General features: G+C 34.9%; 2 protein-coding genes across 2 annotated transcripts; both read right to left on the bottom strand.

Annotated features, from left to right (window-relative positions):
* Positions 1–2,796: 2,796 nt before the first annotated feature.
* On the bottom strand, positions 2,797–3,963 carry LOC133876361 (MYB-like transcription factor ETC1). Its single transcript, XM_062314629.1, has 3 exons — positions 3,776–3,963; positions 3,175–3,262; positions 2,797–3,071 (listed from the first exon to the last, which is right to left on the bottom strand). The coding sequence occupies exons 1-3, from the start codon at positions 3,825–3,827 to the stop codon at positions 2,984–2,986; spliced, it is 228 nt and encodes a 75-aa protein (XP_062170613.1). The 5' UTR covers positions 3,828–3,963; the 3' UTR covers positions 2,797–2,983.
* A 3,709-nt stretch (positions 3,964–7,672) lies between these two features.
* On the bottom strand, positions 7,673–11,061 carry LOC133875355 (protein translation factor SUI1 homolog). Its single transcript, XM_062313466.1, has 5 exons — positions 10,880–11,061; positions 9,668–9,753; positions 8,491–8,696; positions 8,333–8,386; positions 7,673–7,974 (listed from the first exon to the last, which is right to left on the bottom strand). Exons 2-5 carry the CDS (start codon positions 9,702–9,704, stop codon positions 7,930–7,932), a joined length of 342 nt encoding a protein of 113 aa, XP_062169450.1. The 5' UTR covers positions 9,705–9,753; positions 10,880–11,061; the 3' UTR covers positions 7,673–7,929.
* Positions 11,062–16,075: the final 5,014 nt, after the last annotated feature.

The raw sequence follows: 16,075 nt of genomic DNA, 5'->3' as shown, positions 1-16,075 counted from the left end.
TTACATCATTCAGCAGACCAGCCCCTCCAGATTTGTCAGAAGCCCCACTGATCTCCACCGGTTTTATCATGCTAACCATGTTAGTATTAATCTCCAAATCAGCTTCCTCTATGGTCAATTCAACTCTCCTCATCTCATTTGAAATTTTATCATTTTTTTCCCTTGTCTCCAAGAGTTCCTTGGATTGCCCTTCTTCACTTCTAGTCGGCTCTTCCTCCCCTCCATACGATTCTGTTATGTCATTTTTCATGACAGCAGCTTCCTTATTCACCCCAGCATTTTGTGCCTCAAAATTATTTTCCTTGAAAGTCAAAGCATCTCCCACAGGTTCCCCCGAACCAGAGGGACTATTTCCCTCCAAGACGATCTCGTTCTCTGTTTCTTTGGGTTTCTGCGGTTTCCAAGCAAGACCCGATTCCTTCTTTTTCCCTAATTCCTTCGCCAACAGCTTGCAAGTACCAAGATTATTCCCTTGTGTATTACATTTGGTGCAGAAGGCTGGAAGGGTTTCATAGTTGATTTCCTGCCGCACACTGGAAGGTTGGCGAGGCATCCCAATCCACACATGCTGCACTGGTGGTTTGGAAATATCCATTAGAACACAGACCCTAGCCCCATCAGTGCGTGTCGCACATTTGGTAGCATTGTCTCTCCGAATGAGACTTCCAACTGGAGCTGTAATATTCCGCAGGTAAGATTCTTGATAGAAATTTGGAGCAAGACCCGGCAAGTTTATCCAAACCGGTGCCATCACAGGTTCAACTTCTTCTGAAAAATCCACCGTCCACTGAAAATTGCGGTAATTAACTCCATCAATCTCGCTGCTTTCACGGGACATGGCCTTGATAAAATCTTCCTCCAAAGCAAAACGGACGAACACGTTTCTGGGCTTCCGCATCGCTGAGACTACCGGCTGAGAAACTAGGCCCCAACGCCCATGAATGAAAGCACGGATCCTATCAAGAGAGGGGCGTTTCTTCAGAAACTTTATCACCATAGCAAACTGAAAAGGGACCGCCGATCTCTCAATTTCTTCCCTGGAAAACTGCACGCAAACCTCCCCATCCACAATCTGGGGAGATCGATGCTCTTACTATTCACACTAGAAGAAAAAATTATATTTTACTGAAAATCAAAAAATGGTTCATCATAACTAAATTTGACTAGCTAACTATTATGAGTCATTTACCTATTCTTGATCCAGGGACAAGCCAATATTGTGTTCACAATTAATTAAGACGACAATGAAGATGAGAGTGGGTCTGAAAACGAGGACGCGTAAGAGCTCTTTGAGTGATGATGGGTATTGTTTGGCTATTTGGACATATGGTTGCTGTAATGGAGCATTAATTCTCTTGACAATATGGAGATTGGAGAGGATGTAATAAGCAATTTTTATTTCTCTTTTTAATAGTGTTTTGCTAATTAATGAATGAATGACTGGAGTACTTTTGCTGCATGTACATAGCAAAGTTAAATGTAGACAAAAATATTTTTAATAAAATACAAAAAATAGAATTAGTGTTTTCAATAATTACATTTGCCGGCGTTTATCGAACGCTGGTAAATATCTAATACCATATTCTAGCGGTTTGTAAACGCTGAAAAATTAGTGGCGCTTACAAAACGCTAATAACTTGGCGGCATTTACAAAACGACAACATATTAATACCACTATAGCATTTATAAAACATTGATAAATTGAAACTTTTCGGAGTATAGAAAAAATGACACTATTTTAACGTTATTTTTTAAATTATACATTGGTGACCGACTTTAGTGTCGATAAAGGATTATTTAACGGCGTGTACAAGTGCTAGTAATGTATAAAACTATGTGCCAATAATTCTAAAAGAGTAATGCTATACACACTTTCACTTCTCTATACTTATTTTTTCATACTTTTAGATGGCTTTTAAAACTATTATTGGCTTTGATACGGATCCTTATTGGATTTTAATCCAATTGTGATTTTAAAAGCCACCTAAAGGTGTGAAGAAATGGATGTAGAGAAGTAGGAGTGTGTGTAACATTACTCATTTTAAAATTTTGTTGTTGGCCGGTGGACTTATGGGCCAACTTTTTATTTTCTCAAAACCTCGTTTGTAGGAGTTCAAAAATAAGCGCCAACATCTTTGTAGTGCTAAAACATTATGAGTTTGAGTTGGGTCCGGTCCAATTGGAACTAAATTTGTTAAGATTGAAAACATTGGATTAGAATCCTCTCAAATTTTTTGCCCAAATTTGAGAGAATTCGTGTAGATGATTGTGAGAAACCACTTATGAGACCCACTTGACCAAATAAAAATTGGGCTGCCTAGCCACTTATTCGGTCAAATGAGTCTTATTAGTAATCTCCCACCGGTCAAATGAGTCTTATTAGTAATCTCCCATAATTACCGGTCCGAATTCTCTAAAATTCAAGCAGATAATTTGAGAGGTTTCTAATCCGAAAATACTTGTCCTATAACAGGACACAAGGGGCACAATTGAGACATGAGTCCCAATCAGCCAATCTCAACGGGTCCACTTTTAACTAGAACTAAATCCAAGTCAAATCCAAACCTACTCATCCTCTACCGCATGCTATTGTTTTGCTTGGAAGTCAGTCTTTGTTATTTTGATAGATCGTTTAGAAAAAAGCTTTTTCTTTTGTTTCTTTTACTGTTTTTTTCCTTTCTTTTCTTTTAATATTTTGAGGATATTTTGAGGGGGGTGGTCTGGGGTCTGTTTTCTTCTCCAAGAAAAGTACGTACATTCAGATTCATATTATTATTGCAGACCTTAAAAAATGGGTTGGCATGGAAATAGGAAGACTTTTCTCACTAGCAATTGGTCAAGTTCAGTTAATAATGTTTACATATATTAGAGCTTAAACTCCCTAGCTACCAAAAGATTCAGATCCGGTAACACCACACGTACAATTACACCCATACTACTATACTAGTTAGCTAAGCTAGGCCTAGGCATGCATAAGAAACTTTCATTCGCTTGTGGAGTATCTTGAATTCCAGTATTTCTCAATCTCCTCAGCTGTTCTTCCAGGGATTCTCCCAGCAATTAGAGACCATCTGTACGTTTCAAAACCTCAAGCATTAGAATGTATGAGAGAGAGAGAGAGAGAGAGAGAGAGAGAGAGAGAGAGAGAGAGAGAGAGAGAGAAGGGTGGTGCACCTCTCGCCAACAAGATTAAACATGATCACAATAAGTGTCTCCTCATCTTCTGAGAATTGAAGCTTAGACTCTTGATTGTTATGATCCTCTGCAGCAAAATAGAAAGGTCTTGATCAGCAAACACAAGCATGCAGTTTTTTGGTTCCCGAGAAAGAGAGAGAGGGGAAGGAAACAAAAAATTGGAAAAGAGTTTTTTTTTTTGCGCCTAAGCCTAATTCGACTGTAAAAGTAAAGCAATGAGTGCAAGACGTGTGAAAAAAAAAAAAAGAAGAATAGCATACTAGTCCTTAGTAGTAACAATTTTTTTCGGCTCATGACCCCTGCCATAATAATTTATGGTTCCATATTCTTGAATCACTGTTATTTAAAAAAATTAAACTTACAAAAAATAATAAATTAGCAAAACTTCCAACAAATATAAGATAGAGGAAGCAAATGGGGGTTAAACTGAAGACATAAAAGACTGGATAATAGCATGCAGTTGGAAGGGTTAAAAATATATAGATATATATAGCCCGAATATTAATGAAAAAAAAAAAATAAAACCTTAAAAACATAAAACATGCAAGGACATCATTGAGACATTGAAAGTAGGGGTTACCTTCAGAGTCCAAAACGATATCAGTAGAAGTAGAGTGATCCAAGTCAGCCATATTTAAACACAACAGACAGAGAGAGAGAATTTAGGACACCTGAAGTTGTTCTAAGAAGCTATATATGGGGAGGGAAGATGCAGGTGCATGTAGTGGAGACGCTTAAATACTGAAAAAGAAACCAAATTCCTAGAGAGAGAGAGAGAGAGAGAGAGAGAGAGAGAGAGAGAGAGAGACTCCAGCAGTACTGAAGAACGGAAGGTAAGAAAAAGGAAAACAGTAGGACTAGTAGAATGTTAGTTGGAAAAAAAGTGAATGCGTACGTTTGGTGAATGCAGTAAATTATTAAACACGCACATCACAAGAAACATTCCTTCCTAATCCTAAGGGAATATTAAGAATATGTCTGAATCAAGTGCACGATCGAGGATTATGAATTCCAACAATATTTTTGTATGCTTTCTTGGGAGACCCTAGGCTTTGAGACATTTTAGACATTATTGTTTCTTACTGTACTAAAGCCCTTGCTTGTATTATTCTTAATCCAAAAGAAAGTTTGAAAACTATTTCTAGGGGATGTGCTTTGAAGTACTAAGCTTATAATTCAGCCCTCCAACTTTCTTCGAATTTGATCAAACCTTAAACATAATAATCTATATTTCTTTTGCTTAATGATGTTGTAGCGTACTTAGAGATTTTGCAGAAGTTTCATTTCTTCATATCTACTCATTACATTTGCAATTCCATAATGATTGCTTTTTCTCATCTCCTTTTTATATTTTCCAATCATCACCAAATAATTATATTCTATTACTTTCGTTCTTTCTTTTCTTTTTTCTTTTTTTTTTTTTTATTTTTTTTTATCAAATTTGTGCTTCGTATTCTGCTCTCATCATGATGATCAATACTTCTCATGTTGTCTCAGTTATATGAGTAATGCTAGAAGTTTTTCTTGTATTATTTTTGTATCTCTCTAAAAATAATATGATTTTTAAAATCACGATTAGGCTTGTAATTGATCACTGATAAATTTGGATCAAATGGTAATTTTAAAAGTCACATTATTTTTGGAAGGACACAAGAGTAACACATGAAAAACTTCTAAAATTACTCCAATTATGCCCGCACAAACTTACCTTCCCAGACAATACAAACCTACCTTATTCTCTAGACAATAAGAAAGATGCTTAGGACAACACAGCTTATATTACAACTCCCTTATAAACTCATCTTTAATGGCTTAGTTATATTTATATCTAAAATAACTAACTAATTAAAAGTTACTTGATCTATTTTTGCTAATTAATTACTTTTAAAATTCACTCTATATCTAATTATCTATTATTTTTCTATATCATTTAATTTAATTTAATTTTTATCTTTATTTCTTTTATAAGGATTGTATTTTTTCGACGGTCATTTTTTTTTTCTTTCAAACGGCCATATTTTTCAAATGTGTGCTCTTCTTTGGCAAGAAAGAGAGAAATGAAAAGAAGAAGAAAAATCTTGAAAAAAGAAAGAGAAAGAGAGAAACTAATAAAAAAATTTATACATTGGTAAATAGTGTCAACCTACATGTAGACTCGTAGAGTGACACCATCCGCAATGCATTTTTGTTTAGTATAATTCAGTAGAGAGTTTTTAGAGGAATGATTAACTATTTTTGCTAAAAAGACAAAATGCTTATTGTTTGTTTTGAATATTATTTTACCTTTTTTAAAAATAAATTATATTTAATTTTTTTTTCACAAAATCAAACTTCGTAATTCGCGCAATAAATTCGAATAATATTCGAATTCAACACCCAAACGGACCATTAATCCGACATTGAGAATGTTTTGCATCCCGTCCCATGGTGTCGATTGGATGAAAAAAATTAAATAATAAAATTTGACGAATAAATTTAATTATTTAATACAAACATAATAAATAATACATTTAAAAAAAAAAAAATAAACATTGTAGCATCATAAAGCAGCATTCAAATAATAAGTGAGTGCCCTGAAATGAGGAAAATAGGGTTCAATGATGGCATGCGCACCTTTGGTGGGTGTTGAAGCATCATTATGTCCCATGATGGATGGTCAATATTCTCCAAAAAGTAGTCAACTTTATGCCACAAATCTTTTTTGTCCCTGAAAAGAAGTGGCCCAAGACGAAGCATGCGGTAAAAGCAAACAGTAAAATAAAATAAAATATTAGTTGGACGATCAAATTCTAATGGCTCCCATTAAAATCTCTCTCTCAAATCTCCATCAACATATTCTGTGATTAATAAGATAAAAGAAAAGAAATTAGAACACACGAGTAAAGGCTGCACGTCTGTCATTGATCCGAGTAAGAATAGAACACACAACGGTAGATAGGACAAGAAATGAGGGATTTCATCAACCTTTTTATTATCTTAATGATCAGGAAATGCACAGGAAGTCCCTTTCCGGGAATTGATAGTCCCTATGTCACCTACATTGTTTGTTGGGAGGGTGTACTGATAGCCTCTTTCTTTTTCTTTTTTTTTTTCACTAAAGATGGAGGAATCCCAAGAACAACCTCTACATTACACCTAGTCTGAAATTTCATGGAGATATTGCATCCTCCTCTCTGTTACGATCTTGGGTGTTAACCGTGTTATATATGGTTTTAATTTAATTTAATCATGTTTATATATAAACTCTTAAAAACCTTTCTTTTACGAGCTAGCTTTTAAGACTGAGTTCTTTTTAAAATTTGTACAATTTGGTATAAAGTCAAACATAAATTACGTCACGGGTTTGGATTACAAAGATGACGATCTATGAGATAAAGTGGGTTACTGTAGACGTCGGGTGCATAATGTAGTGGTATGTTATGATTTGAAGTGACTCACATGATTTAAGTACAATCTTAACCATGTGTATATAAGCTTTTGAGTATTCTTCGATTGCAAGCCGATTTTCACGTGTGAATTTTGTTCGAGATTTAAATCACTCTCGTTGTTTTGCTTTGAGCAATCTCACTTTCTTAAATTTAGAATTGCAAAAGCCAGATTTTGGATGAAGTATTTGTTATAGCATATGATATTGTTTTTTTTCATAATTGACATATATTATTTATAGGATTGATTGTAGTCAGGTTCGAAGGTAATCCAAATCATTACCATATTTATTTTTATCTTCACCTACACTAGTTTTCTTATAAATAGGAGTGGTAGAAGTAGGTGTCTAATATCAAATCACCCATAAATCTACCTTCATTTTTCTCTTTATTCCCCATGAGTTTCTTCAATAACATGAGTAAGCACTAAACAATTTCTAGCAATAAGTTGAAATATCATGGTTAAGTGTTAAATCATCACTTATCTTAAAAGTTTATGCACTCACGTGTGGAACTAAACAATACGTAGACTTTTTGTTATTGAAATTGAGATAAATTACGAAGACAAAATGCTAATTCATGACCTTCGCTCTAATATCATCTTAAATCACTATTTATTTCAAAAGTTTAAATATAAATTTAATAATGTAATTAATATTTAAGCAACTCAACTCCTCAATTGGAGTGCACTTAAGAAATTCAACACTCGATGGAGGTATAGTTGAGAATCGGAAGAAATGTAAATTCTTCCAACAGAAGAAGAAAAACCAGCAAAAATGTTGCACCGAGTTCCATGGAAAGTAGCGACCTAACATACACTTCTCAAGTGATATTCCATCTTTTTAAGTCCTAAGAAATAATTTTTGTAAAATAAAATAAATAAAATAAAATGCCACGTCAACATTAAAAAAAAAAAAAATTCACTTAACCCAGGCATCATGCATGGCATGCATCATGCATGTCCCCCATCACTTGGCTAACCGCACCCATCGTAATGATTATGTTGCTTGTGACCGAAAACAAACAGCAATATGACCAGATTACGCAAGATATAACCAGACACACCAAATTTCAGACACTGATTGTTATTAAGGACCAAGACACAAGTACTCGTGTGTTTCTTCATAATTATCCCACATTACACAACACAGATGCTAGAAAACAACAACACACCAGAAACGCAGGGAAGTAGCGAACACTGTAGACCCTTACGATAACATAACAGCACGATTATACTAAAAGCCGGATAACATGTCTGGCTCCAAATTATGAGGGGTATGAACCATGCACAGCTTTCTTTTGACGCAGCTCAGAAACCATGAATCTTAATATGTTCTTTTTTCACAATGGCAGCCTGTTCTCCATAAAATAACAACAAAAGAAATAAGAGATTAACATCTGAATCATGCTAATGTTGAGCTCCAACAATGGAGTGAGTAACTTAAATCAGTTGCCATCTTTTGCACCCAGTTCAGAAACAGTATACACATGAATTTCTTTCCAGAATGTATCCATGTATCTCACAATATCCATCAGTTAAAACAAAAGAGTATGCATTCCATAAACAAATAGATGAGGACTTAAAAAAGGGTTTTAAGTATGATTTGGATAAGCTATTCAACCCAAACAAAACAAAAGAACCAATAGTTGTGAGACAATCACTCTTTAAACTTCTTCCAGCAGAGAAATATAAGATGTGGCAAGTAACTAACCTGGACAAGGAAGGTGGAGACATTCTTCCGCTGATCACCTTGAAGTTGAATAACCTGTACAGCACACAAAAAAATCAGAATTTGCAGAACACGTAAGAATAACTGAATTTAAAGAAGGCAAACCAAGCAAAGGAGGCATCATCTGGGTCTAAACTCACCTGTCCTAGTTCTGGGTCTTGGACAACTGTACCATTACAGCAAAACTCCTTCTTAAGGTCCTTAAGTATCTTGTTGTAGCTGTATTCTTTCTTCAACCCCTGCACAGTTGTCAGGCTCTTTCTACCATTCCGCTGCTGTATACGAATGTGCACATACTCTTTTGACCCAGCACCAGAGTCCTCAGCATTTGCCTCGGCAAACGGATCTGTAATACACACCCCATAACAACAACAAACTAGTTAGAATCCCATTCAAGGAAGACAGAGAAGAGAGCATCTCTGTTAGGGACAGGGGGCAGAACTAGTAAAACCTCACTTCCCACTGCTCCTACCAACCCCCAACTCCAAAAAAAATTAAATCTTCCAGTCACCGCTTTTCAGGGGTCTTCAAAAAGGGTAAATACATTCAACTTCTTTTGATCATTGTATTTCTTCACATGTCAGTTTCTGATTCTGTTACCATTGGATAATTGGTACCAGCCACCATGGACTCATCTCCTAACTTGTCCAACTTGTCAAGGATCACATTTTTTGTGTATAGAGTAAATGTCCAATTCTGAAGACATAAGAGGATCCAGTGTTGGAAGTAACCAAATTGACTCTAAACAGAGAAAAATCACATCCTAGACAAGAAGACATCGAGGGAGAAGAGCAAGATGACCATTTGCTGGACAAAGTCATGAAACAGACAAATGATGAAACAAGGAGCAAAGGCAGACCCTCAACACTTCTTCTGAGAAGCAATAGGTTTCCAATGAGAAGTCCATTGAGAAGCAACAAAAACCTATCACTTCAAAGAATGATAATGGGAGTGAAGTTCTACTACAGATTTTCTATTGACGTGGAACCTCTCTAAAGCATGGCTCTTTGGACCAACCAATATAGAGTAAAACCCGGATACCTGCAATCACCGGCAAACCACAGGTATCGCTTAATTCCGGACTCGAACACAAGACCTCGAGGTATAACACCACCGAGGCTTCCATTCGAGCTGTCCGTGCAGGACCAGATTTTCTGATAAAGATCTATTATCCTATCAATTCAAATTTGTACTATGGCTTTTCAAATAAGTTGGTATTCAGGGAAGGAAAATAACACACAAGTGCGAAGACAGTCATATGCAAATCATGACATTATTAATAAATGCAAAAACAAGTCCAGAAGAAAAAAAACATACCAAAGGCAGTAGGAATTTGGTCGTCGAGTTCAGACATGAAACTTGGCTGAATATAAAGAACAGCCTGATAACTGCAATGCTCAGACCTGGATCACAAGGTGAAACCATATCAGACTAACAACAGATGATGAAGAAGCAAGTACATAAATGTAATATACAAATTTTTTTAGTAAACACTGAAGTGCATAGTTGTAAGGTTATACAGGATCACTTTAGAAATTTTATGTACACATCTTATCTCTCATCAACTGTACCAGCTATGTAAAGCAAACATTAAACACACCTACAATGACTAGTTAGGGGGGAATACTTTGATTAAAAAATTCCTTCTTCCACTTAAAAAAAGAATGGGGTGCCAAAAAATAGAACCATATTACAAGTAACACACACAAACTACAATCTTTTCTATCCAATTAACCCCATCAATAGGAAAAATTCATGTAAGGAATCCTTGTCAAACATCGCAACAGATCATCCCCTAAATTGCTCTACTAATACTAGCCATCTTAATTACTAACTAACCAGGAATAAACACGACCACATAAGCACGAAAATTGACAGACAAGAATGAAGATTAAGAAACACAAATCTAAAAACATGATACACCAACCAATAAAGGTTTGCTCGCGTGACATTAACTCCTAAAACAACATCCAAAGGGTAATACCATCAGAGCAAAACAAATGCCACATAATTAGCCAAAAATTTCTTCAAATAATCCTCCAGAAGCGTTTAAAAATAAAGATCTATTTGATCTGCCAACAAGGGTGACAAACTACCTAAATTGTACGTATTCATCCCGCACAACAACATACTAGGTGTAAAACTATCAGATCAAATCATAAGCCGCATAATTAGCCAAAATGTTACTTCAAATAATCATCTCGAATCAGTTAAAAATAAAAGATTTAATTGATCAGCCAAAAAGGTGTCACAAACTACCAAACTTGTATTATATATATACCGTAAATAATAAAATTTCTGGGCCATATTAAACCAAAACAAAATTGAAAAATTTAGATACAAAAGCCACAAAATTCAGTCATGAAAAGGCTAGGAAAAAGAAAGACGAATATGATTATCAAAAGCCTACAAATTTGGCAAAAAAAAAAAACCCATTCTTTCCATGGAGAACTAATTATCAAAATAAAACAGATTGAAAACCCAAAACGTAGACGGAATATGTCATCGGATCGCGAAGAATTACAATACCTGATCCGAAAAGGGTTTCGAGATTGAGAGTCGGTCGGTAAGTGAAGGAAACCCTAAAGCGGATAGGTCGGGGCTCTCTCTCGCTCTTTCTCAAAGCTGTTTGGCGAGAGAGAAAAGTGAAGCGAGTAGGGTTCTTAAATGAATCCAATCAGTTTATAAATTTGTCAAGTCAAGTCTCCTTTACAATATGAAAAGTGGTTGTTAATTACGAGGTGATAATTACTTTTAAAAAAAAAAAAAAGTATTTTTTCCTTACTTAAAAAATTAATATTAATTTTTAAAAAAAATTATATGATCAAACAAGTCATCTATTAAGGAAGAATTGGATTTCAAATAGAGAATTAATTCTCGATCGTTACTACAAGAAGATGTCTGAAATTTCACAGTATTTATTTATTTTTATGAATAAAAAGATTATGTAATTTTCTCATCTTATATTTGTTACATAGTAGCCACGAATATGAACTTGACACAGACACAAAATAGATTTCTCCTTGAACCACTTAAAAAGAAGAAGGAAAATAATAATAATAATAATAATAATAATCTCCTCAAATCCTTGTTTCTGTGTATATGCACTGTATGGTGATGATGGTGTGCCTTGAGATTGATACAATGATACGTGATCAGACACCGTCCAACAATACTACGGTGGGCCACTTACCAGTCAACCAGTGTTTTGTGGATGCAGAAAAGTAAAAGGGTAAAGTCGTCCATATAAATTGATTAACAAACCTCGAGAACCACGGACAAAATTTTCATTAGACTTATATAATAATAAAAAAAAATCATAGTAGAAACTTTTTTTAATTGAGTGTGTTAAATTATTTCTTTATTTCGATTTATTAAATTAATATGTATAATATTTACTCGTATTTTAAACACGTATTAATTAAATTGACGAAATTGATTTAATAAAATAAATTAGATTGAAAAATACGTCCTTTTTATAGTGGTTGTTTTTACGAAGAGAATTTTGCACAAAATATAACAAGCAAAAAATACTTATTTATTTCTTCCACTCAGATTTTAAAAAATCGATATCAGTGAAACATATAATAATCTGCAAAAATGGCGATTGGACCCCCTTTTCCTTTTTTTTTTTTTTTTTTTTTTCCGAGCACAATGGACCACATTGATAATGTTGGGTATCTTTTTCTTCTTCTTTATCTTTTTGGGTCAAATTTTACAGGAAAAAGAAAGAAAGAGAGAATTTCTAACGTCAGTCGTCTTTTTCCTTTCTTTCATACGAGCCTTTCCTACCTATAAATTAATTACTGTTGGAAAAAAGGCTTAGAAAAAGAATTTACTGTTGGATTTTATATGATTGAAGTAGGCTACTAGCACTTATTTATTTAGCTAAAAAGAAATTACAGTTATTTCAATCTCTTTTTACAAAGAATTATAGCACAAGATGTAACAGATTTTCTGGTTGATAGGAAATTCTAGGGATTGTATTTGCTGAATTGTAAATGAAATTGGAAATAGAAATGGAAAATAGAAGAAATTGAGGAATTATGAAAGAACAAGGAAGAAATTGTATTAATTGAGCCACATTCGAGAGGGCCGGTCTCCAAGCACATTCGAGAGTGCAAATCTCCAATCACATAGTGACTAATCTCATTTTCATAATCCTACCATTACTCTATTAGGCCTTATATAGACATACCCCTTATCTAAAGACTCTACTAATTGGAATAGGCCAAGCCCATTCAATCCACTACTAATAACCCAGCCCATACACTACTAATATACCCATTACAATACCGACCCCTTCAAGCACCTTGCCCACAAGGTGCGGTTATTTTTGCGTAAAAAAAAAAGATAAGCCCCCAGTCCACGCTTGAGAGAAAAAATGAAAGCCTAGAAAAAGTTACTGCCAGCCCAAAAATGAAAGCCTAGAAAAAGCCAAGCTAGGCCCACATCCAACCCATTCCACCAACTGTAGCTGCTTATCCCTTGACTCGTAGCAAAGATATGAGGGGTGCCTAAGCCCATTCAATTTCCAGGAGCTTCTACTGAGTTCGACGGCTTGCAGTCACTTTCCGAAACTACCCTTCCACTCCACTAAGTCATTTCCCTCTCAGCGCACCGTTTTGCTAGCGCTTCCATATTCTGCTCTTCTTTCTTGCTTCCAGATTCTTCGTTTCACGGTTTCACCTTCGTCTTGGCAAGTTTTAGAAATGGACTCGTCGAGAGAATAGGGCCTCCCCCGCCGACGCTCCCTCCGCCCATCGCGGCTGGTCGGCCTTCCACCGGATCCGTGTCGAGGTACTGGCCTGTCCGCTCGGCCTCTCGAGCAACCGGTTCTCTGTCCGGCTCGGCTCCGGCGACATCGACATTTCGAGGTTTCCGCTTCAGCCGCTGAGTCCTCTACGTCGGCCACCTGTTTCCATCGCCAACGGTGTTTCAGGACAATAAAGTCCACCGCATCCAAAATAATTTTCAGATCGAGATGTGTCTTCTTCACAAGAGAGTCGGAAGTTTTTGGTTGAGGAATTTTCACGAACGGACGGTAGGAGTCTGCATCCGGCTCGGTTGTTGAAATCAGTGAGTGGTTTGCATTTTCAGCCGGAGCTAGTTCTGAAATTTTTGTTTGTGTTATGTCTGCAACCGGATCTGTTTCAGATTCTGGAATTTCTGGAATAATTTGGTCTCTCGGCTGCTTTTCTTCATCCTTTACATTTTCTAACGATTCTTCATCCAATTCGATTGACGTTGGTTTGAACATTCCATCACGTGAACTGGAACCTTCATGAGAAGAAGAATTTTCTCCTCCAAAATTCTGATGCTGAAATTCATAATGCTGCACAGACGGTTTAGAGGTTGCACCTGATCCGAATTGTTTAGCCATCATATCCTCGAGACGATTCATCCGAGATTGCAAAGTCTGCATCACACTGTGAAATTCCAACCTGGTCACTCTATCTTCCGCCATAATCGTCGATCTAGGTTTCATGCACTGGATAGGTTGGATCGAAGGCTTTGATACCAATTTGTAACAGATTTTCTGGTTGATAGGAAATTCTAGGGATTGTATTTGCTGAATTGTAAATGAAATTGGAAATAGAAATGGAAAATAGAAGAAATTGAGGAATTATGAAAGAACAAGGAAGAAATTGTATTAATTGAGCCACATTCGAGAGGGCCGGTCTCCAAGCATATTCGAGAGTGCAAATCTCCAATCACATAGTGACTAATCTCATTTTCATAATCCTACCATTACTCTATTAGGCCTTATATAGACATACCCCTTATCTAAAGACTCTACTAATTGGAATAGGCCAAGCCCATTCAATCCACTACTAATAACCCAGCCCATACACTACTAATATACCCATTACACAAGAAGATATCACATAGGAATATGATTCTTTACTTTTTTTTCTTGGGCAAATATGATTCTCCGGCCACTGCTTTCAACTTTCAATCGCATCCACTTGTTAGGCGTTTCAAAAGGGACAGGGAGCTGGAAGTTCAACGAGTGTGACTACAGAATCTATCTTCTCTTCCAAGTTGTGATTTATTTTCTTTAGTGGATGGGCCACTGACTGCATTTCTTACCGACAAGAAGTGCGGGTATTGCGGGTATCGCTTTGCGGATGCGAGACGTTTTAAGTTATAAGTATCGTATTTGTGGGTATCGTTTTAGTAGCATGATCCGCTGTCGAGAGAAGAAAATACTAAAGTCTCTAATTTGACAAACCTTAAATAAATTTGGTAAATAGGAGATTTTTTTTTTTTTTTTAACAAATAACAATTTGTGAGAGTTTCATTTCACAAACTAATGACAATAATTATTATGTGTCAATAATGTTCATGTTTACGTTTCCTAAAGCCTCTCTCTCTCTCTTCATCAAACAGTAGAGTTATGATGTTGAGCGCTTGAGCCCACATGGTTGCTACTCTGCCTCATTGCTTCTCTTTTTAAGAACAAATCAAAGAGCTGAGTCATAAACTAATAATAAATTCCACCCAATTAAATATGGATAATGGACTTCTCCTCAAAAATAATAAATAAGGATATATTCCTTTCAAATTACTATTTATCTGTTAATGTTTCTCACAAACTATCAATTGTGTCAATGTCCTTTTAAGACCAACAAAAAGACAAAAATGACTATATTTTTTTTGAATAAGACAAAAATGTCCCTATGAATTCGAAAAAATCCTAAAAACTAAAAATAATAATAAAAAATAAAAAAACTAAAATAAATTATTTTTAAAAAAACAAAGTAAAAAAAACTCAAAATTGGATCAAACCCCCAAAAAAAAATTATAAAAAAATACAAATTAAAAAAAAATAAAACCAGATTTTTTTTATTTGTTTGTATAACTTTTTGTTATTTTATATTTTTTTTAATTTTAATAATTTATAAAGGGTATTTTTGTCATTAGGAAGAACATTAACGTTTATTATTTGTTTGAGGGGGGACATTGAAAATTAAATAGTAATTTGAGGGAGATATATGTATTTTTTCCTAATAAATATAACTCCAAATTATGAGTAATTAAGAGTGACTCTTTACATTTAAGTGCTTTTCCATATTGAAATATATCCTTTTTGTAATTTGAGATTATTGATATTCATTTCAAAAAGGATTTTGGCTGGGCATGCATTAAACTCAGGGCCCGACCCTGTTACGTTGAAGGGGCTCTCCCAAATCTAAAGAGTTGCCCTCAAATCTTTCGGGTAAGTTTGTCTAAGCCTCGGAAAACAAAATATTATTAAGGTCTGATTGTGATTGTTATTTTAAAATTGTGATTTTAATATGTGTGATTTGAAAAAATGATTTTTAAAAATGTAGTTGCTTAGTTTGGCAAAATCGTAATTTGACATTTAAAATCGCAAGTTAGCCTTTAGAATTATGCGTTTTCAAAAAAACACCATGTTGGCTATGATTTGAAAAAGCAGCTTTATACGTTTTTAAATCGCAATTTTTTTTTAAAACGCAATTCTTAAACGATTTGGTTTAAAATCGCAATTTTTGTCTATGAAATTGCAATTCGAAACGCATGAATCCTAATTAATGGGGTTGTATGGCAAGAACGTGAACAGAATTCATGTTCTTTTTTTTTTTTTTTTTTTTTTTTTTTTTTTTATATATATATATATTTTCTAATAACAATCAACATAAAAACATTTCTACTTTTTTTACTTTTTATATCACATCAATAATTTTTTATTACTATTCA

Source organism: Alnus glutinosa, chromosome 8 (genome assembly GCF_958979055.1).
Source record: "Alnus glutinosa chromosome 8, dhAlnGlut1.1, whole genome shotgun sequence".
Lineage (NCBI taxonomy): Eukaryota > Viridiplantae > Streptophyta > Magnoliopsida > Fagales > Betulaceae > Alnus > Alnus glutinosa.
The sequence above is the reverse complement of the archived record's forward strand: the minus strand, read 5'-3'. Positions and strand labels throughout refer to the sequence as shown.

Coding starts and splice junctions, on each gene's coding strand:
- LOC133876361 (XM_062314629.1), bottom strand. CDS start 3,827: ATGGCTGACTTGGATCACTCTACTTCTACTGATATCGTTTTGGACTCT. Junction 3,263..3,775: donor TATCGTTTTGGACTCTGAAG/GTAACCCCTACT, acceptor ATTTTGCTGCAG/AGGATCATAACAATCAAGAG. Junction 3,072..3,174: donor TTTAATCTTGTTGGCGAGAG/GTGCACCACCCT, acceptor TGAAACGTACAG/ATGGTCTCTAATTGCTGGGA.
- LOC133875355 (XM_062313466.1), bottom strand. CDS start 9,704: ATGTCTGAACTCGACGACCAAATTCCTACTGCCTTTG. Junction 8,697..9,667: donor CCAAATTCCTACTGCCTTTG/GTATGTTTTTTT, acceptor TGTGTATTACAG/ATCCGTTTGCCGAGGCAAAT. Junction 7,975..8,332: donor TCTCCACCTTCCTTGTCCAG/GTTAGTTACTTG, acceptor TATGGAGAACAG/GCTGCCATTGTGAAAAAAGA.